Source organism: Sinohyriopsis cumingii, chromosome 2, assembly GCF_028554795.1.
Source record: "Sinohyriopsis cumingii isolate HCF-2022 chromosome 2, ASM2855479v2, whole genome shotgun sequence".
NCBI classification, from domain to species: Eukaryota; Metazoa; Mollusca; class Bivalvia; order Unionida; family Unionidae; genus Sinohyriopsis; species Sinohyriopsis cumingii.
Genome location: NC_142962.1, coordinates 87,516,571 through 87,540,668, shown reverse-complemented (window position 1 = coordinate 87,540,668; position 24,098 = coordinate 87,516,571). Strand labels below are relative to the sequence as shown.

The 24,098-nt window shown below is 33.3% G+C and overlaps 1 protein-coding gene across 8 annotated transcripts in view; it reads left to right on the top strand.

Moving 5' to 3' along the window:
* LOC149805326 (cilia- and flagella-associated protein 70-like) overlaps positions 1 to 24,098 on the top strand; it is a 106,033-nt gene that overhangs the window by 78,534 nt on the left and 3,401 nt on the right. For 7 of the 8 annotated variants that reach the window (XM_089949237.1, XM_089949241.1, XM_089949239.1 and 4 more), the window contains 10 exons: positions 460 to 575; positions 1,218 to 1,391; positions 2,108 to 2,266; positions 4,175 to 4,234; positions 8,702 to 8,716; positions 12,506 to 12,696; positions 14,456 to 14,608; positions 15,127 to 15,288; positions 20,416 to 20,505; positions 22,110 to 22,259. In XM_089949237.1, coding sequence (XP_089805363.1) covers positions 460 to 575; positions 1,218 to 1,391; positions 2,108 to 2,266; positions 4,175 to 4,234; positions 8,702 to 8,716; positions 12,506 to 12,696; positions 14,456 to 14,608; positions 15,127 to 15,288; positions 20,416 to 20,505; positions 22,110 to 22,259 — 1,270 coding nt within the window. The remainder of the gene's footprint in view (positions 1 to 459; positions 576 to 1,217; positions 1,392 to 2,107; positions 2,267 to 4,174; positions 4,235 to 8,701; positions 8,717 to 12,505; positions 12,697 to 14,455; positions 14,609 to 15,126; positions 15,289 to 20,415; positions 20,506 to 22,109; positions 22,260 to 24,098) is intronic. The other variant, XM_089949240.1, reaches the window with a different exon arrangement.

The following is a 24,098-nucleotide window of genomic DNA, read 5'->3' as shown; positions in this document are numbered from 1 at the left end:
AAAAAAAAGTATCTACAGGACACTATCAGTGTGACGGTCATCAACTACATTTATTAAATTATTGATTACTAAAAGAATTAGATTGGTGTTCAGAGATGATCGGTCACTGCATTCCTTGTTCCATTGAATCCCTGTACATCATAAACTATGGATAAATGTGTAACATCAAAATATTTTATTGCATATCTTATATGTTTGTGTAAAGTCCCTCATTAAACATTGCACCCACTGTCAAGAAGTGATCCCATCCTCCGCCAGATTCCTATATGTATACCATAATGTGCCCCTTTTGAGAGGCCTCATGTCTTTTAAACCATCTATTTATCACAGTGTGTTGCAATTTTCAGTTTTAAAATTTGAAGTAATTATCAATTTTAAAAAACATAGTTGCATACTGATACCTGTTAAGTCTTTGCTTTTTTATATCCTCCATAGTGACAAGCTTCTTTAATTTTGTAGATTACTTCTTTATGGAGTGGTGTGCACATTACTGGAAAAGCATGAAGCAGCAGAGACATTCTTTGAAGCAGCAACATGTGTACAGCCAAACAGCATTCTTGCCTGGACTATGCTAGGTAAGAAATCACCAAACGGCATTCTAGTCTGGATTATGCTTAGTAAGAAATCACCAAACAGCATTCTTGCCTGGATTATGCTAGGTAAGAAATCACCAAACGGCATTCTAGTCTGGATTATGCTTAGTAAGAAATCACCAAACAGCATTCTAGCCTGGATTAGGCTAGGTCAGAAATCACCAAACAGTTTTTTAGTCTGGATTATGCTAGGTAAGAAATCACCAAAGAGGATTTTAGTCTGGATTATGATAGGTAAGAAATCACCAAACAGTATTTTAGTCCGGATTATGCTAAGTAAGAAATCACCAAACAGCATTTTAGTCTGGATTATGCTAGGTAAGAAATCACCAAACAGCATTTTAGTCTGGATTATGTTAGGTAAGAAATCACCAAACAGCATTTTAGTCTGGATTATGCTAGGTAAGAAATCATCAAACAGTGTTCTAGCCTGTATTATGCTAGACAAGAAATCACCAAACAGCATACGAGTCTAAACTATGTTAAGTAAGAAATGTTTATCATTTTTTTTATTGCTATGATTTGAGATTATACAGAATGATAGATGGACTAAAAGTTGTAGCAATACATATTAAAGTGTTAAGAGAAACTTAGATTAATTCATACCATTATTAATAACCCCAGGCCTGTTTTATGACTCCGTGAACAATGAAATTGGTGCCGAGATGGCTTATCTGGAAGCCAACAAGCTGAATCAGGCGGCTGCAGTGGCTTTGGTGCGAACTCAGCATGAAGAAGAACTGGCTAAAGAACGGCTTGAACATCCCCCATTGGAGGAATCAGAGGCAGAACACAAAGGTACAAGCAGTAATTTACTTTGTGTTGAGGACAATTACACAGTCAGTTTGGGTTGCTTCTGAAGTAGTGGAGAATGTGAATTCATAAAAACATTATTGTCCATGTTAACTAAACTAACAAAGCATGATAATATACTTCCCTTATCAGTTCTTGTTAAATCAAGGATAAGTTGCATTTGGAAATTCATAACAATTTAATTATACAGTGGTTCTGAGTTGCTTACTGCATCTTTATTAACCATATTAATAAGTGTGTAGCCTACTTCTAACAATTAATGCGCTATGGCATAATCATTAAAGCAGATGCTTTATATGGGCAACATGTGATCATTGATAAGAAGAGAGTAGCTTTACCTTTGAACAACCTTGACCCAGATGTGTCATAATAAAATCATTATAGCATAGGGTTAATACGGACCGCAAGTTAACAAGGAATTTGCCCCCAGGTTTCATAATACTTTGAACATGCTTATTTTCGTGGACATTCATTTTTGTGCTTTTATGAAAAAAGTGACATTTTTCTCAGCATAGTGGGGAATGTGTGCTGTTATTTCCACAGAAGGATCAGTATTCACTGAGTTGTAAAGATTTGTGGTTTGTTTCAGCCATGAAGTCCATAAACACTGGTACATGAACCTCTTGAAAAATAATGAATCACAGTTATTATTTTTCTTTCAGCAGACTTATTTATCATTTTATTTTTGTTCTTTTATCAAGATGACCAGGGAGGTTTAGCTCCACCCTCAGCTATTGCAAATATGTTGGTGCCAGAAATCAAGCAACCAACTCCACCATCCAGTGAGAGAGGGGCCTCTGGCAAGTCTAGTGATAAAGCATCTGCACCCAGGCGACCATCTGCTACAAAGAGACCATCAGGTACATAGACCTTCATTAATCCATTGATGAGAACAGTATTCAAAATCTTGTTAAACGTTTATAATTATCACACCTTTAGAGAAATCTAAGATCGCATGTGTATCAAAAATATAAGTTTTTGCCTATCTGTGTGTCACTAGCACTTAGTATATTTCTTTAAAGCTGGAAGCCAGGTGAATCATCCATTTAACTGTTAGTTGGACCTGTCTACTTTTTAGCCAACAATACTTACAACAAATTATATGTTTTTCATTCTGAACAGAACATTTAATAAATTATGGTTAAATATTGCAGTTGCAGCAAGCCACCATTGATGAAATAAATTGCTTGTATTCACATATCTATGTGATGTTTCTAGACGATTAGAATTTTGTCAAGGTTACATGGCAGTATAAGTCAGTAAGACTCTTTGGGAACTATGCTTGTGTTACCTCACCTCATTAGAATCCTGCTTTGCTATAACTAATGGAGATGTGGCAGGTGGCATTATACCCCATTTACTTGTGTGCTATGTGTCCTGAATTGATACCAGTAATCCCATAATCACAACACAGCTTGAGCACAAAATCGGAAGTAAAACTAAAAATTCTAAAATGAAAAATCATTCCTAAGAATCACTGTCTCATTAAAATTCAGAAAATATTCAAACAGTTCGATTGTCTCATACTTTTGTGATTCCTTTCTTAGACCAAAGTTATAGATGAAACATTAGAAAGCACTATATTATTTAATGGATGTTTACTATCCCTTCTTTCTTGAATTTTCTCATTATGATGTGTGTGTGTGTGTGTGTGTGTGCATATATATATATATATATATATATATATATATATATATATATATATATATATATATATATATATATATCACTTACAAAAATTATCATACCTTGGGCTCCTTAAATAGCATACCTATTTTCCATGAGATGAACTTGAAAAATATCTGATTTTGGTATTTTTGTACTTGAGATTTGTGCCGAGAAAGTTTTTAGAAGATGATGACTGTCCTTGATTAAACATTTTAACTCAGATACATAAAGAGCCCAAATTATAAAAAAACACACCTCATTTTGTACTACATGAGAAAGAAAGCATTTTATTTAAAATTTGAAATAGGCTTGTCAACTCAAGGTATTGTACCATATATACTTGCTTATAAGTAAAGTAAAACTGCAAAAACAAAGCTCCTGATATGCCATAGCATATTGCACCAGCATATCATGGTCTATGTTTGTTCTGCTGATTACTCATGACAAACTGCACAGACCCAGATCTGCCAGCACATTATGCAGTGGCAGATCTGGGTCTATGCAGTTTGCAGGTGGACTAATCTTATAAGTGAGTATATACAATTATAATAAATGTATGTGGAAGAACAACATTGTAAGTGAAGCATGCACACAGATTGCAATGAAAGTGATGCTTAGTCTGAATTATCTGTTTGTTTTCTACTGACAGTGCATATCTTGATGTTTTTCATGAATTTTCCTTTTAAGATAATAAAATGATTATAAACATCATGCAAATAATGTACAGCCGTTACAAATATTAATGTAGCTGTACATTGTTTGGGGTTTATTTCTGTATCTTTATGAATATTTCTAAAATATTTCAATATCCTTTTTCATGAGTTTTAAGATGTTTTCTGTAGCTTTCTAAAGTTAAAACATGTACAAAATTTTTTATTGAAAAAATGAAAACAAAAGGACATTTGTCCAGCTGAAAGCAGTATAGATGTAGACCCAGTTCTGTTATTACACAGATCTAAGTCTGTGTTGTTTGCATGAAATCGCTAGCAGAAGAAAAAGTGTAGATCTTGAAACCATTGGCAGTAAAGTGCATCTTATATTCAGTCAAGTAATTAATGCACTGATTTTCTAAGTTACAAGAAGTTCTCTCTGTGAATTAGATACCTTAACAGTTGGAGAATCAGAAGGCTTTGAGGAGACAATAGCTGAAAGGTCAAAAGGTAGCTTGCTATGAAATCATTCAATTCTGTTGGCACCAATTTTTGTGGTCATAATGAAAATTGGTATATAATACTTCATTTTGTAGTTAAAGTGTTGTTTTGTTTTTTTTTTTTACTTAAAGTACATAGGCAAACAGTTATAGATCATTTTAGGTGATTATTGGAAATGTATTTACTGATATTCTGTTCAAACAAGCCACCATTATATAAGACTCATTTGGTGTTACACTTCATCAATCACACAAACAGATTTGATTCAGTTTGATTTCATTTTTTCAGTCTTTACAATGCATTGTCCAGTCAGTTTTATCACATGACATTATCTGCATTCTTGACAGTATGAATTTGGGCCATAACACGAGAAAATGTCCCTTGAGTCAACATGATGTCATTGTAGAATACTGATGTCATATGAAAGAATTTTTGATATAATAATGTTGTGGTATCATATATTAAAACTATTCATGATATTTGTGTGAAATAAATCTTATTATGTTAAACAAAGAGATTGTAAGTTTGAAAAACGTAGATGTAGATTACGTTATATTTCGAACCAATATGGATACCACAAAAATTAAAATGCCGCAGATATCAGTGATTTCACAGTATTCTTAAGACATCCAATTAGGTTTGATTTTTTAAAGAATTTAACCAATCTAGGTCATTGTTTTGTGGTCTGTATAATATTGATTGCAGTTTCGTCATATTAGCCTAGCCTCTGTAAAACTGAGTTACTGTATCATGCTGTGACATTTTTTTAATGTTAAGCAACAGTGACATACATTTCACTGTAGTGTTTTGATGAGTTCATTGCATGCTCCTTGATAATAGTGTACATGTATTTAGGTTGAATGTAGTAGATTATTTTGCAGTGAATATCACATTGTAGAGAAAAATACATTGCATAATTTTCTAAATTATTTATGCAAATTTAGAATACAACTTATGATGTGTTTCATGTTATATATTCATATATTCAAAGTACATGGTGCACAGCACCATCCATTAGGTAAGTTAAAGAGCTAGCCTTTTATATTTTGTAATTTGTTTGAGATAATTTTGTTAAACTTTGACTTCAGTTTGTTGATATTTTTCATTATTTGTATTGGACAGTACACCACACCAATAAATAATTATGCCATGGTATCACAAATGATGGTACTGCATTATTTCTTTTCCTTGATTCAGAAAGGTATACAAAATTCACTTTGTTTACCCATCCATCAGATATTACCAAACCTGCTGACATCAAATTTGTGTTGTGGATGCTTTGTGGGATAAAAATGTTTCATTGCAAGAAAACTTGGTCACTGTGATCTACTTTTCAGTTTTCATTGATTTGCTCAAAAGTGCTTGCTTCAGAATTATGTCTCAACTATAATTATATCTTTTCACCTATTGCCACCAAACTTGTACTGAAAGTGCACCTTGAAATAAATGTGTTGTACACCAGAACTGGTTCACTGCAACATATATTCCAGGATTGATTAAAAAATTAAATATTAAAATGTTCACTTTCTGGGCTGGAAGTTCTTTGTTACTACATGTATAGATTCATGTCACAAACTAAAATTGGATTGTTTTGACTAACTTTTCAAGATGTATTTTAGTTTAAGGTTACATATGGGCCCATATTTCAGTACCATTTTATATATTGAGACCAATCTTATAATGATAGTGCATCTCTGGATGAAACTGGGTTGCTTTGACCTATTTTACGGGGTTTAAAATATTAGGCTCTAATTCTAATATCTTTTGACCCATTGCTATGTATGTATTTTGTAATGAAGTTGCATGCACATATGTGTGTGTGTATATATATATATATATATATATATATATATATATATATATATATATATATATATATATATATACATACATACATACATACATACAGAGGTTAATGAAATGCTTGGGGTCCAAAGAATAATATCACAATATAAACAGGATTGTGTTAACAAATTTTTCTAAAAACTTCCCCATAGAAAACGTCAGTGAAATTTCAATGTCATCAGTTTTAACTAACCTCTTGACCATATAATCTGGTAGGGATACAAATGATCGGCTTTTCTGAGAGCATGTATTTAGGATGTTACAAAGAGAGATCATCTTAACTTAAAAAATGGGAGCCATGCTGCCATCGCGTTACAGGTGGAATTGTGTTATAATGAATCACATTATATATATATATATATATATATATATATATATATATAATACCTTCTCCATATCAAAACCAACATCACATTGGTGCACCTTGAGATGAAATGTTTCACACAGCAAAACTGGATCACTACAAGACCCACATGCCAAGGTTTCTTGAACATTGCTTAAAGCTTGTATTTAGGCTTCTTTTTCTACATCCTTTTGCCACTTGCCACCAGACTTGCACTGAAGATGCATCTTGGTTATAATGAAGGCATTTGGCACATTAAGACTAGGTCATTGTGATCTATTTTCTATGATATTTATTGGACACAGCTTAAAAGATACATGCTAATGTTACAGAAGTGTGGGCATATCATAAATTCATGCTCACTAGCAACTTTAATTTTGGAAGTCACATTGATTTCTAATTACTGTCAAAACGACATGATTTAGTACCATGTGTATCTGTCTGTAACACATCCAGCTCAAAGCAGCATGGAATCAAAAACGTGCACATAATGTATCTGTAGATCAAGGTCTCTACTGCTCATTTAGATCATTGGAACTAACATCATGAACCCTGAACTACTATGCAGTATGCAATAACAGATTTTGATTTACTCTGTACACATGTATGGTGTATTGTTTACTTGCTGTTCATCTAATAATGTTAATGATATTATAATCAAATTGATTTTCATCATAATTTCAATACTAGATATGTGTACTATCACATTATGTTATCACATAAAGATATATATTTCCTCCTTACAAGTCACTGCATAGTAAGATATATAATATATTTTCTCCTGCATAGTAAGATCTACCCACTTCAAGAAGAAACAAAATGTTGACTAATTTTCATGCAAGAAGTATTTTTTCAATCATAATTCCATTCAGCTTTCTAAAAATATGTCAGAGGTGGGATTCCTGTGCTTATTTATTAAATAATGATAGCACAACATACGGAACTTCTTAAGTAGAACTTTTTAAACCTTTTGGAATAATGCATCTTCTATTTTAACTTTTCCAAGAAGAAAACATCATACTTTATCGTATGATAAATTAGAGAATTTACATTATTGTCCATTTCATGTCAGTGTTTACAAAAACTGTAATTTCTTGTTTCATAAATTTATTGCAAAAAGAGACTAATTTAAGGTGCTTGCAGAAAATTATAACAAGGATATTGGTAGTCTTAAGTGGTGAGAATTGTGTAAGAATTGATAAGCTTGAAATGCAGTCATTCATTTGGATTATTCAATTTTTAATTAGATAGTATAGAATTACCCTAATGTTTGCATCTGAAGCTTGTCTCTTAGATTTTGTTTCTGTTGGAAAATACAAGGATGGGTTGGGTTTTTCACTACAACAATACTTGAAGGCTACTTAGTGGTATGGCAAATGAAGCAAAGTACTGTACCTTGTCTATATGGACACACCACTCTTGGCTGATCCAGTGGTTGCATTTTAACAAGCACCTTTCTGGCAAACAAAGCCACTGAAACTTTCTACAAAGCAACTTGACATTAACCTTTCTAGTGACTACATTATTTAGAGCATTCACCAAAAATTCCAAAGATTAATTTTTAAAATACTATAATAAAAAAACAGACTTTTTGATGACTTTTATTTCCTCATCAACACAGTCCATATTTTACAGCTTGCTAAACAGCATCAAAAAGGTACCATTTAAAAAACTGATTTAACTAACTTTAGAATGGCATTTCCAATCAGTCTTATTTTTTATGCCTTTTAAAAGTGAGAGTAAGATCTTCTAATTTATTTCAGTTACATGGTACTGTAAACCTACTTCTGTTTGTGTTCTATATATTTTTGAAAACTTTTAATTGTAAAACTTATGATGAAATTGATTAATGGCAAATTTCTTGTTTAAGTTATAAGTGAACTAGTAGCAGTTTTATAAAATTGAATAGCTGTGAAGTACTTTTATATCTGAAAAATGCAAAATTGGCCAAGAATACAAGCAGATATATATATATATATATATATATATATATATATATATATATATATATATATATATATATATATATGCATGTACAAAGACACACATAAAAACATACATGCTTGACTTCCTCATTCTCTAACTATCCACAAGAGACATAGTGTATACCTTGATGTGCTATTAATAAAATGGAAATCACGACCATACTTATCTTGTAACAGGAACAGTGCTGTAATGAAGGGCTTTATAGAGAGGGAGTGCTATGTATGTATGTATGTATCAATTATAGTACCTGAAAATCAATCAGTGTGACAGAATTTTGAATTATGTCTTGTTCTTTACAATAGGACGCAAATTATCAGGTAAAAGTCGCATGAATGTTCACACTTATCAAATTAATGCTTGAAGACTAAAATGGGACTTATTGGTTAGAGGAACAAACATGATGTGCAACCTTAGATCTTAGGTCCAGATTAACTTCCAGTAACTTGCTTGCTAGGCATTGTACCTAACATAACAGTTTTCTCCTGTCAGGATGATTAAAGCAGCCAGGTGTAAAATTTCCTATATCATTGTTATATATTAGGGTGATGGGGATATATTTTTATTCAGTGAATATAACATGACATGTAATGTTGTCAAAACAGGACATATGGGTTCTGTGTTCACCTTTCCAGACTTACCAGAAGGCTAAGTAGCTTGTCATATAGCCAGACCTTCACCATTTATAGAAATAATGCAGATATGTCATATGATATGGCCCGGCACAACTACACTTGGTAAACCTTAAAATTAATATTTCATAACAAACCACTCAGCAGAAATGGAACAGATTTGATGGAATTAATATTTTTAAAGTTCATCTAGATTACTTGACCAAATGACCAAATGATTTTTCATTTGATCTACAGGTTATTAGCCAGATGAGCAATCTCAAGCCAACTTGTTTTTTCTTGATATTTGCCAATTGTCTATCGAATTCACTTTATATTTATAATTTCTATCCTTGTGATGCTCTTCTCTTGGGAGGGGCAGTATAGTGGTTCCCCATGTCAATTTTTCCCATCCTATTTTGTCATGTTTGTCACTAAAAAAAATTTGCACAGTACCTTTTGAAAGACTTCATTAATTGAAATTAAACTGGATGCAAGGCATTACCTTAAGAAGACCTCAAGTTTCATCATTTTCCAGCACGATTTTATGGAGTTATGGTCCATGCTTGATGTATAAATTCTCCCTTATATTTCATTCTGCTTTGTGAATTTTTAAAGAATTTATAGATAGAAATCAAATTTGGTATAAAGCTTACATTACCAAGATCAATGTAAAGTTACATTTTTACCATGTTCTGATTTTATTGAAGTGTGGTGCTTGTTTTTCAGAGACCTGTGCATTTCCATTTTATTCCTGCTTAGTATCTTCACAGATTAAAATCAAAATCTGGTACAGGGCTTTACATGCTGAAGACCTAGTTTAAGTTTGATTTTCACCTTTTCTTAGCAAAATATTATATAGTTGTGCCCAGTTTTACTCATAACTTTGCCCATCAGTTTCATTTCTGCTTGATAGCTTTTGAAGGACAACACAAATTTAAATCAGATTTGGTATGAGGATTTGCATAAAAAATTACCTTGGTCCAGTTTGATTTTTACCATTTTCCATCAAATGTTTATAGAGGTGTAGCCCATGTTGATTTAGAACTTTGTATTCCATTTTGTTTCTGTTAAGTAAGTTTTTGAATGACTTTCATAGTTTGGAATCAGTTTGGTTTGTGACTTAACATTAAGGACTTAGGTCTTCATAAATTTACATGGTATAAGGCTTTACATTAAAAAGACTAAGGTAAAAATTCAATTTTTACCATTTTCCAGCTAAACTTCCTTTGAGTTATGACCCTTGTTTGAATTAAAACTTTTCCTTCAATTTAATTTCAGCTACATGTATTAACTTTTAAAGGACTTTTTAGAGTGGAATTAAATTTGATATGATGCCTTACTTTAAAAGAATCTAGGTCAAGAATGAATTTCACCAATTATTGGTAAATTTGTACAAGATTTTGGCCCCAGTTTGACTAAGAAATTTGTCCCTCAATTTTGGCTATATCACTTTTGGAGGGCTTGATGGATTGGAACCAATTTTAACGTGAAGATTTTTCTAAAGAAGACCTAAGTCAGGTTTTATGTTTACTGTTTATGGGCCAAATTTTATGGAGTTATGGATGCAGTTTCACTTCTTTCACTTTAATTGCATCATGTTGCAGGGGCATCCATGTTATAGTGACATATTTATAATTTTTAAAATTATTTCATATCTTTTTGCCCAGAGTTTACAATTGTATTGTTGCTTGTACCAGAAGATATATTATTCCATTGTTCTTACCAAAAGGTCACAAAGTTTCAGAATTATATTTTGTGCCAAAACAGGTGTAGGCAATTCTTGATTTGTAGTGGGGCAGATGGCTTTGGGTCCTGAGTGAGAATTTCAATTTATGTTCAGTTGTTTTTATTACAGCTCTCTTACATTCTTTAAGTAGGTGTTATTATTTATATAAGTTTTAGAATTGGTTAGAATAAGATACTGGCAGGCATCTGATGTAAAATTAATTGATTGAGATCAAATTTTATTGTATGCATTTTCTTACAGTCTCTATCCCACTACATGTATATAAAAAAATGTATGGGCAACACAAAGCTTAATGGACACTCGCATTTGTTGTACAAACTTTTTCACACAGGACTTTCAAGTCACAACAGTCTAATTTGTTCTACCTCTAACGAGCAGACCTGTCATATATAAATATATATGTGTCAGTTATTGGAAATCTGTTCAGGCCACTTTGACTGTTGATTGTCAGAAATGTTGATCTTGAATATTGTTACCCAGAACAGTAATACCTTACTATAATGCTATTTAGTACCAAAAAGTGGACCACCTTATCAGTGAAGTCACCTTATATTGATTTATCTTATACATATTATTATCAAACAACAACACGAGATCCATGACTCTACATGCCTGTTAAATTAGGACTGCTTTATATTGAAGTTCTTTATAGCGAGGTAGTACTGTAGGTGTGTAATCAAAAATATGGCATTAGTGAATATTTGTTATTAAATTTTAAATTTTGTTAGTCCTAAATAGACATCCTGCAGAATCCTTTCACTTCAAACATAAATGGCCCAAGCAAACATGGTCACTACAACTGCCATTTATGGCCTAGCATGGTGTCTTTGTTTACATGCAGTCTCTAGGTTTTTCCCAAGTCTATCTAATTTTGTTTACTGGAGATTTGAGATTCTGCTTTATATCTGCCAAACAGCCTAACGTAATATCACTTACTTTTGGCAAATAATTTATGTTGGAGATATTCTTGCAGTGAATTATATAATGTGTTAAAAACAATTATGCCAGCTTGGAGCAAATGAGAGAAATATATTTGGAAAGCACCACTAACAGTGAGGTGGGGGAAAAAATATTGTTTTCATCACAAGTATTGTTTTTCCATTTTTTTGTCATCATTTTATATCATAGGTATTAGGTTTTTGACAGTTTTATGTTTGCTTCAACTTTACAACAGGAGTAAGTGATTTTTCTGTTGTGTTTTTTTATTAACATCGAATTACAATTGATTTTTGCTTTTTAACAATTATGATTTGAACTAATCATGCTGAGAAAGAGGCATTTAAGTTACCCTGTTTTATTACTTGAGTTGTGAACTGATTCAGAATGATTTTCTTTATCATAAATTTACTCTTAAAAATATAACATTGAGTTTTTACAGCACACCTCAAAATAATTTATTAGCTTACCTTTAATACAGTTTTCATATGATTCCAATAAAAATGTAGCTTTCAGTAGTCATCAGGGTATAAAGTCTCATTTTGTAAATTTTTCTAAATGGAGGCTAATTTTTTCAAATGTGCTTGTTAACTTGTTACATTTCAGAGTTTATCAATGTATATTGAGCATCCATACATGCAATTTTAGGGACAACAAAATCATGACTATCAGTTAAGTCGTTATGCAAAATGTTCCATTGCACACAAAATCTTTGGAGCATGTCAGTCTTTCATTATAATTAAAATAAAGTGAAATCATTATATTAATGTCTTGCAAGCGTTCTCATCGACAATATTTTTGTATTACATCAGTAGTTGGAGGTGCAGGTGCTGGGAAAACATCACGCCCCAGCAGCCAATATCGAATAAGCCGTGTGGGTGGCACCACACCTCAGGCAGAGGAATCCACTGAAGAGCCCCTACCAAGAGAGCCCACTCCAGTGCCTACATCCAGTGTATACATGCAGACCATTGACTGGTTGCTTGAGGTCAAGGCAATACCAGTAAGTAAAGAACCAGTACAGTTCAATTTGTAAAATTCTATATTTCCATGCTATAACTCAAAGGTTTCTTTAGAAACAGAAATGAACCTTAGTTCACTTTTTTATTTTAACTAGACAGTGTGTTATGTAACACAGATTGGAGCAAGGCCATAACTTCAAGGTCAAGATCACTGATTTACTAATAAACCATTTGAGATAAAGCAATGAAACTTGCTTCCAATTTTTTTCACATACAAGGCAGAGTTGTTTAATATATTTGGGTCATATAAAGGTCAATGCCACAGATCAACATCACTGATGGTTTTAACCTCACAACAGTTGACATTAAAATATTAACTGGCTTTGCTGGGCTTTTTTGTTGTTGTACACAGCACTTTTTCCTTATTAAAATTTGGAAATGTTTGTAGAGTCAGCTAAGCTTTCAAATTATGTGAACACTGCATGATGTACCAAATTGTCTTAGATAATGAATAATTTTGAACTAATGGGCATTGTTCAAAATTACACATCCAGGAATCCTGATAATCAAATTCATACCCAACTGTGAACAGTCATGGACCCAGATCTGTCTGTACATTGAGGCTAAAATCATCAGTAGTTTGAAACCCAGATCTGTCTATACATTGAGGCTAAAATTGGTGGAATGAAACCCTGATATATCTGCACACTGAGGCTAAAATCATCAGTAGTATGAAATGCAGATCTGCCTTACATTGAGGCTAAAATCAGTAGTATGAAACCCAGATCTGTCTGTACATTGAGGCTAAAATCAGTAGTATGAAACCCAGATCTGTCTGTACATTGAGGCTAAAATTGGTAGAATGAAGCCCTGATATGTCTGTACATTAAGGCTAAAATCGGTAGTATGAAACCCAGATCTGTCTGTACATTGAGGCTAAAATCAGTAGTATGAAACCCAGATGTGTCTGTACATTGAGGCTAAAATCATCAGTAGTATGAAACCCAGATGTGTCTGTACATTGAGGCTAAAATCATCAATAGTATGAAACCCAGATCTGTCTGTACATTGAGGCTAAAATCATCAGTAGTATGAAACCCAGATGTGTCTGTACATTGAGGCTAAAATCATCAGTAGTATGAAACCCAGATATATCTGCACATTGAGGCTAAAATCATCAGTAGTATGAAACCCAGATCTGTCTGTACATTGAGGCTAAAATCGGTAGTATGAAACCCAGCTCTGTCTGTACATTGAGTCTAAAATCATCAGTAGTATGAAACCCAGATATATCTGCACATTGAGGCTAAAATCATCAGTAGTATGAAAGATTGCAGTTAGAAGTGCATTAGCTACAGATAAATATAGTAACTAATATTTCTGTCAGTATTTAGTATGCAAGAAATATGAAAGATAACAAATCTGTGAATATTTATATTTCAAAAGATGGGAACGATGTATGCATTGAAACTTACAGAACCTAGTTTGATAAATCAATGTCAGTTTTTGCCATTTACTGATTGGCAATGTCAAATGTGTACCAGAGTGTAAACAATGGAGACCCAGATCAGCAATCCCATACTGTGATGTGCCAAGTGATCAGAGTCTTCATTATTAATCTGGTACAGTTGAACAAGCTGCTAAGACCTTGGTCTAGCACTACATTATGTGCTCCAAGTATTAAATAGTTGTGTAGACCCACCTGTCAGAAAACCAGTTTAATTTTGAATGATCTTGAATAAATTGTCCTCATTTGGAATATGTGACAGACTTTTTAACAGCTCATTATTTGCATTTCAGTTTACAGAAAGATGTCTCGCCCATGAGTTGCTTTGTCCTATGGGAGGCCCTACTGCAGCCTATCACATTTCTCTGGCCAGATTAAAACTACAAAAAAGAGAATTGTCTGAAGCAGAAAACAGTCTTAATGAGGCACTTCAGTTTGATTACCAGGTGATTAAGATAGCTTATGATTACCAGGTGATTTAGATAGCTTGTGATTACCAGGTGATTAAGATAGCTTATGATTACCAGGTGATTAAGATAGCTTGTGATTACCAGGTCATTTAGATAGCTTTTGATTACCAGGTGATTTAGATAGCTTATGATTACCAGGTGATTTAGATAGATAGCTTTTGATTATAGACTGTATATTGGGAAGTTTACAATAATTTTGCTCAAAATACACAAGTGGGCACATATACTGTTAACTTACTTTTGTGTCCATGTTTTCAAAGCAGTTATGCATGTGATTTTTGCAAAAAACAAAAAACTGCTAAACTCGTACAAGAACTCGGAACTCTTTTTTAACATCATCAGTTAAGTACATGGCCATGTGTGAGTTGCACAGGTACTTTATATCAATATTTGGCGCTTTGAAACATATAAATATTTAAATGATAATTATTTATATAATGGAATAGATACTGTCAAACAAATAGTTACCTGTTCACATTTTTATTTTTATTCAGAATCCAGATGCTTGGTCTTTGATGGGTCATGTGCACTATCTAATGGGAAACACAGCAGAGGCCCGAGACTGCTATGAAAGGACTATATCGTTTGTAGCTGATGCTACAGAAATGCATTCCATCTATCTTAGGCTGGCATCCATATATCTACAGGAACAAAGGGTTTGTAGCTATCTGTATACAACCTAGCAAATTCTTGTTTTTAATTTGAATTCACTTTGACTGATGAGGTTTCATGGATTATATGGTTGCTTCTAGGTAAAGGTATTGGGTTGAAAATCATTGTACAGTGACATTGTAATATTGAATGAAATATTTTGATCGTATTGTGATATATTGATTTTAAAAAAAGAAACAACAGAACTTTTTTTATTAAAATTAAACAGAATCAAAATAATTACAATTATTGCTAAAATGAAGCAAAAGTGGTGCTAAATTTCCTTGTAAGGACATGCTTTAGACAAGCAAGTATTGAGTAAAATCAGACCCAAAAGAAACATCACTACTGATCATGAACCAGCCATTAATCTTTAATAAAAATGACTTAAATGTTTTCTTTCAAGGCAATGCTTCAAAGAACTTTTGTGTCTTAATTACCCATCTATGATGTATATTACTTCAAAGTAAATTGTTTTCCCACATTACACTTTACCTATGCAAATTAGTTTAATTGATGTTTCCGTAGCAATGATCAAAGGACTGCCAAACACCAAATCACCCTAGTTATTGTCACTCAGTTTAGTAATGACCTCTGTGATACTTAACAGTAGATACTACCCCATGGAGATCGTTTTTCATGACTTTTTTGCACAAAGCTATGTGAATCATGACTAGTCACTGGTTAACACATTAACCCCTGGAGGTTTTTGTCATTTTTGCCTGAAATTCAAGTAGGAAACACATTTTGAAAGCTATTTCTGAATACATCCTAATGCATCAACTTCAAGGTGATTTTCCAATAACCTAATGCCTAGTTGTGTTAAAAACATCGTTTTTCATTGGCTATTTGGCTTGCGCATGAGCAGAAGAGTAAAAATTGGAGTTCTTTTTTTTTGTTGTGCTTAACGGACCCATTATTTTCATATTAAGACCACTCTTTATTCCAAATGCCCATCTTATCCTACTTTTTGCAAAGGTTCATCTGTCTGTCTGCAGTTTATACTGGTCTGCCTTAGATCTGAGACCAAAAAGTCTAAAATCCAGACACAAAATCGAATTCCAACCACGGGCAAATTTTAGGTGGAAAAAATCAGGTCCAAAAATGAGGTTTTTCCCCTTCGTATTTTGTAGTGCAACTAGAACTTCCAGATTATTTGTTTTCATTGTAGAGCTACATCTGTCTACATTTCTAATAATACCACCCACTTTAGTGTATCATACATGACCTTGACACTACAGAGCTTGGCAGTAGGCTACTACCTTCTGCCACATAAACTCGTCACCAGGGGTTAATGTGTTAAACAGGTTATGGGCAACAGAGTCTCTATCCCTCTCTCTCTCTTTTTCAAAAGATTTATTGGAAATTGTGTTTTTATAAATGGGATCATTTGGGGTGGGGCTTAGAAAGTCAGAAACAATATTTTTGCTTGACTTGTCATGGTAATTGGCAGGTTTACTCTAGTTGAAATGGCTATTCATATTTTATTTTAACACATGTTCTAACAACATGTAAGATAACAATAAAATGTACTAATAAATTGCACAATTTTATGGGATATAGCAACTTTATAAAATTTACAAAAATTACGTTGTCCAGAAAAAAACAAATTATCTCCAGTCAATTAGAATCAGTGATTGGTTAATTATGATGATTCAGTCATCTCCCTCAAACTTGTAACTGAATCCCATAATGTTTTTTGGTGTATGGTCTGAAAAGTGTTCTGAATTGCTTAGTGCATTACAGCATTCTTAGCACTGGAATCTCATTTATACTAGTGCATATTGTTTTTGCATTTTAGATGATGTTCAAAAGCAATATCCATTTTCAGAAATATTTTTGATCGACATTCAAAATGGACTTTAACAAAACTTAACTTGCATGGAAGGGTTGGAGCATTGTTTCAGAAGAAGAGTCAAAACCTGATAAGTTATTCATAATTTATTACAATAATGAATCAGAATAACTAGGGGCTTGTTATAGCAAAACATTCTTGTGCAAAGATTGTTTTTATTGAACAAATACAACGTAATTTGTTATAATCGGAAATGTGTAATACAGTAGCAATATTTATTACAATGAGATGTCCATTCAGACAGCCTTGAATAGTCTTGAATGTGCCATAAAATAATTGAATTATATGTTTCCGTTTCAGCTTTGTAAGTTGAGAACAGACCTAGACCAGTGGAACTTTCAAAAATTCAAAGTGCTATACACCCATATTTTTGTTCAAGTGATTAGTTGTTTGAATGCTTAGGTCACAGGGACTGAGCAACTATTTTGATGATGTACAGTACATGAATGATTTATGTCTCCATTATTGAGTTTTTACTGTATTGTAAATAGCTGTTATGTAGTGAAGTTGGTTTTGTACTGAAAAACAATTTCTTTTTCTACTGGGGAGTTATTGTTCAGTTTTTCTACTGGGGAGTCATGGTCCAGTACTATGCCATAAAATTAGAAGTATTTGTTCAGGATACAATTTTGTGGTCTGGGAAAAAAATGGATGAAGTCCTGTGGAAAACATTTTGTTGGGTTATACTGATTTCCTCAGATTTCTGATGTTACATTATCTAATACACTTTACCCATAACAATTACTTGATCATGGCAACACTGATATATTTCTATATGACATCATGTTTTTAATATAGGTTTTGTCTCTTTAAATATACTTTTCTAAAACTTTAGCCTTTTAACACATTAACCCCTGGAGGTTTTTGTCCTTTTCGCCTGAAATTCAAGTAGGAAACACATTTTGAAAGCTATTTCTGAATACATCCTAAAACACCAAATCCCAGGTGATCTTTCAATAACATACTGCCTAGTTGTGTTAGAAACATCATTTTTCATTGGCTATTTGGCTCGTGCATGAGCAGAAGGGTAAAAATTGGAGTTCTTTTTTTGTTGTTGTGCTAAACAGAGCATTATTTTTGTATCGAGACCACTCTTTATTCCAAATGCCCAACTTATCCTACTTTTTGCAAAGGTTCATCTGTCTGTTTGCAGTTCATACTAGTTTGCCTAAGATCTGAGACCAAAAAGTATAAACTCTGGACACAAAATCAGATTCCAACCAATGGCGAATTTTGGGCAGAAAAAAATCATGTCCAAAGAATGAGGTTTTTCCCTCTGTATTTTGTAGTGCAACTAGAAATTCCAGATTATTTGGTACAGTAAAACCTGTTATGAGAGACCGCCCCTTCTGCCAACCAAAAGCGGTCTCTCAAGACAGGTGGTCTCTCATAAGAGGTGTGTGAAAATGGACTGGTTTTCAGGGTCAGTAGTTAGCATTGTTGAAAAATAAATAATACCCATACTCACTGTACATGTATCATATCCTTTATTCATGAATCTTGTTAAATAATGCATGCATTCCTCTCAAAATATCTTTATATAATAAGATATACATCTATCAAACAACGTGAATAAAATTTATATTTCAACATCACATTAATATGTACAAAAAAATGAACAGATATGATGTATATATCTTATTTTATACACTTATTCACTATTTTTTTAAAAGAAATACATTATACTTCTTTGTTGACATGTTTTACTCAGCTATTTGGTCTGAAGATGTATCTCAATTATTGCCTTTTCCTGAATCAACTTTCCAATTACTGGTATGTTTTTACTCCTTGCAACACAAAACCACTCCCATACTCGCTCGTTCAGATCTCCGTAAACTGTCCGTCGTGCCGTGGCATATTTCCTCTGTGCTTGTGCACCTTTCTGCCATTCGTTTCTAATGGACTTCTTGTCTTTGATTACATTTTAAACTTGCGTTTTACCGACGCTTAAGCTGACTGCTATTTTGCGAGTGGTCTCACCTTTTTCATTTCTTTCAATGACATTAATCCTTTCTTCCAGTGTTCAAATTTTTCTTTTTTTCAGCGGAGATTCTGCCGTTGTTATTAGTGTTGACGTTATAAAGACTATAGGTTTTGATCAGGTTTTGGGGAATTGTGGAATAAATATATATTATGTACCAATGAATGAAACCAAAAGACATAATTAACTCATCAGGAAACAATACTGTACATTTATTTAAATCAACAGCGTTATAGCTCGATAAACAAATGTTCCGACCATCTGCACCCACGTAAACAGATTGTGGCTTGGTGAAACACTAACAAAAGAAATAAAAAATAATTTTAAAAAAATCCGGAAATGATTCTCACTTACTAGTATTAAAGACAATGAGCTCATTCACCCTCCAGGCATTATGGATTAACTGGAAAGCAAACGACGTACTCAAACCAACACTGAAGCCCTTTCAAACGATTTCTCACTTGGACATAAGGACTACCGGCGTTTTGTGAGTTTTCATACAGATAAAGAAAAAATACAAACCTCTAAATTGACTGCGTATATCCATCATTACTCCCTTTGATGTTACTCTTACTGGCTATTCACATGATTTCGGCACTACAATGGCGGTTAGTGACATGTACTTTAGTCTGGTTTACTGCAGTTTACAAATGACACCGTACGCTGGAGTTGTAAATTTCACAAAACTGGTACTGTAGCAAGACAAATTATTTTCAAATACTTTATTAGAGCAATCTTTGCTATTTATGCAGTCTTTGTTACAAAGGATTAAATGATGTTAGAGGTGTTTATCCCGATATATGGTTATTCAACTATAGTGTTATTTAATGTGCACTTTGTTTGCATACTACATTTATCCCGAGCTCTAGTGTTTACAAAGGATTAAGTTAAGGTCAGTGGTGTCAATCTGCTTTGATTTTTTGGCGATGCGGTCGTTCATAGCAGTGTCAAAATGCATATTTTGCCAAGAAATCGCGGTCGCTGGTCGCGTTCAGCAGGTGGTCGTTCATAACAGAGCGTTTATATAGTAAAATCGATCCGTGCATTACGATTGTGGTCGGAAATGACAGGTGGTCGCTCATAGCAGAGGTCGCTCATGACAGGTTTTACTGTATCATTGTAGAGCTACATCTGTCTACCTTTCTATAATACCTCCCATTTTAGTGTATCATGCATGACCATGATGCTACAGAGCTCGGCAGTAGGCTACTACCTCCTGCCACATTAACTTGTCGCCAGGGGTTAATATGTTACAGTTAGTCTTGCTGGGTGAAACATGTTCATCTTACTTTTCAGTATGAAGAAGCAAAGAAAACATTCCTGTTGGCCTGTAAACGTTCACCGTCCTGTGTTTCCTGGTTAGGTGTTGGAATTGCTTGCTACAGGGTATGTATTATTTCATAGATTTTCACAAGTGAGAGATAGATAGTGATTTTATCATTGGATTCAGAACAGGTCATACACTTTCATTTTGTTGTATGGGATCACTGGTTTAATAGCTGTCTGGCCAGCATGAGCCAGCTGCCTTAATATGTGTTTGGGAAAGGCACATAGTTCTCATTTCCTTGGCCTGATAAAACCAGTAATGTGTTAAAATGGTCTGGAGATAAATCAGTATGAAAGATGATGTAAATTGATGGGGCTTATAGTCTCCAAAATGAAGAATGTTCACAGCCACCATTTAGGACCTCTGAGGAAAGTAAATTGTTTCTTTGTGTATTTAAACAATCTCGCAATAAACTGTGGATTTTCTGGATTGTTTAGAAGTAGTTCTGTCAATTAATGTTCAGAACATAGGGTCAGATGTTGTGCATGTTTCAAGCTAGAAACAGTTCTATGAATTCATGTTCAGACTACAGGGCCAGTTGTTGTGCATGTTTTAAGCTAGAAACAGTTCTCTTCATTTGCGTTCAGACTACAGGGCCAGATATTGTATATGTTTCAAGCTAGAAACAGTTCTCTTTGTGGTCAGACTACAGGGCCAGATATTGTGTATGTTTCAAGCTAGAAACAGTTCTCTTCATTCGTGTTCAGACTACAGGGCCAGATATTGTGTATGTTTCAAGCTAGAAACAGTTCTCTTCATTTGTGTTCAGACTTCAGGGCCAGATATTGTGTATGTTTTTAAACTAGAAACAGTTCTTTTCATTTGTGTTCAGACTTCAGGGCCAGATATTGTATATGTTTTTAAACTAGAAACAGTTCTCTTCATTCATGTTCAGAATACAGGGCCAGATGTTGTGTATGTTTCAAGCTAGAAAGAGTTCTCTTCATTCATGTTTGGACTACAGGACCAGATATTGTGTGTGTTTCAAGCTAGAAACAGTTCTCTTTGTGTTCAGACTACAGGGCCAGATATTGTGTATGTTTCAAGCTAGAAACAGTTCTCTTCATTCATGTTTGGACTACAGGACTAGATATTGTGTATGTTTCAAGCTAGAAACAATTCTATGCATACTATGTATAGTCACTATTGCATAAACTGTACATGTACCGTGTTTATGATATGACATTACATGTACATCACAATATCATAACTGTGTTCATTATGGTGACTTATTGATGGAGATTATTCACTCTTGGCTAGCATGTTCCAAAGTTTCTGTTTTTAAATGTGAGTCAGCTAGAGTACTTTCTTTTAATGAATTAGTGTCAATAATTTCTAAAAAGTATCATGATGCTTTTGACACATTTCTATTTTGTCTAGTGCATTGTCAGCATGAGACCTAGTTCCTTGTCATTTTCCAGTCATTACCCCCTTTTCCAGGACAGTCATTCCATCAAAGTATTTTTGAGTTGGAATTTGCTAGAAAAGCCACAGTTTTTGCAATTGGATCTTTCCTATTTGTCTAAAATTATAAACAAAACAAAGACCCTGACCTGTTGCAATGGCAGATCTGAATCAGCCTGTTCATAGTTGAGTGAATGGAATTTCAGTCATAAAACATGTTGGAACAGAGTAAATATTAATTATTCATCTCCCTTTACAGCTGAATGAGTTGACAGAGGCTGAAGATGCCTTATCAGAAGCCAATATCCTGAATAATACAGATGGTGAGGTGTGGGGCTACTTATCACTGGTTTGCTTGAGGACAGGAAGACAGCTAGAGGCAGAACAGGCTTATAAATATGCCATAAAGGTGAACTGATATAAATCTGGTTCTGGAAATTGTGTCATTTTAATATTAGTGTGCTAATTCCATGGAGTTATATTTAAGGTCATGATTCTTGTAAAAATTTTGACTTACAGAGTAATGTAAATTTGTTGTAAATTCTGATGTTTGATAATTTTTAATATGTACAGTATCTATGTTATTGTCATCTGCACAAGTTGTTTTAGACTGTCACAGGTTTCATTTCACTGTTACAGATTTTCTCTATCTCTCTTAATATAACATTGTGCTTTTTCATTAAAGTTATAGGGAAGCAGACTATTAAATAATGATATATTACTAGCAAATTAGTACTATAAATTAGAATAATGATCATGTTGTATAGTGTTTCAAGTAATATTCTTTTGGCTAATACTTAAATAGAGAAAACTCTTACTCCCACTGATTTGTTACATTGTGGGGATTGAATACCATATATACATACATACAAGTCAGGCACACCTGCAGATTGCACAGATCCAGATCTGCCATTGCATAATGTCTAAGCAATTTGTTAAGAGTAATCAGTAGGCCATAGGTGTCAACCCTTTGAGATGAAGACCAACAAAAACCTTACAATGACCCAAAAAACCTTACATGAAAAAATGTATTCATACATTATATAAAATCAACAGTTTTAAAACAACAAATGCTATACACTAAGTATTTTTACACATATTTACATAATTATTTACATTTCTGAAATTTATTTCATTCTTTTTACTTTAACACTATCATCTTATTGCTTTGGCTAAGCAAAGAAGATTTTGATGGATGCTCCCTTATGTGTTTCTCCAGATCTTATATGCCCGATGCCACCACTTTTATGTCTTTACTGCATATTTTACAAAAATCATGGGAAGATCCTAACTTGGATACATCTACAATGCCAGGGAAAACTTTAATCCACTGAGCCTGAAACTTTGGCTCAACCTTGGTCAGTGTCTTCAAGCTCGTGTTTCTTTGTGTTAGGCTCAGCCATATGATGGATGGAATATTTCAATTAGATGAAAGAAATTTTAAAAAATAATTTAAAACTTTAGATGTGACATATGATAGAGGAAGATCTCCCAATTAAAAATGTGTTATGGATTTATATTTTTCCTCATAAACCCCAAGGTATTATGCCAGGAGCTATCCACAAACTAAAATCTAAAAATAAATAAAAATTGACAAAGTAGCAGTCCAGAAGTTTATACCTTGTAAGCTGTTGATCATTTCTATCAAAATTGCATATCTGGTGTTTGAAAAGATATGAATTTGCTATATGGTGTACTGATTTTGGTCAAAAATTTGATATAAATTGACAGTGTTACATATTTTCAAGCCACAAGAATGACATCCCTCAGTATCTGTATTACTTCCGTCATTATGCCAATGCAACTTTGTGTTCGCATTACATATCTGACAAACTTAATTCAAAACTATGACATCACGATAAAATGCTGGTACTAAAATCAGCAGACTATTTATTTTTAATTAGTATATTGTTACAAATTTTAATAAATTGACTTTATGTACACACAGAAAAGTCAGATGAATCACGGTTACACCAACATCATGAACATGACTGCCACACTTTGTAAAGTTTGAAAATTGATGTAAACTTTACGCATTTGATAGTAATAAGTATAAATAATAAAATAATAATGCATAAAATAAGAAAACTTACTTGCTACACAGGTAGATTGTCAATATTAGAAATCCTAGCGAGTGTCAAATGTCAGAGCGATAAACAAGATCTTCACACACAGAAGTTGAACCATGAAATGAAACTGGTTTCATTATTAAAGGAAAAGTATGGTTTTTAGTATGATTTGGTTGGTT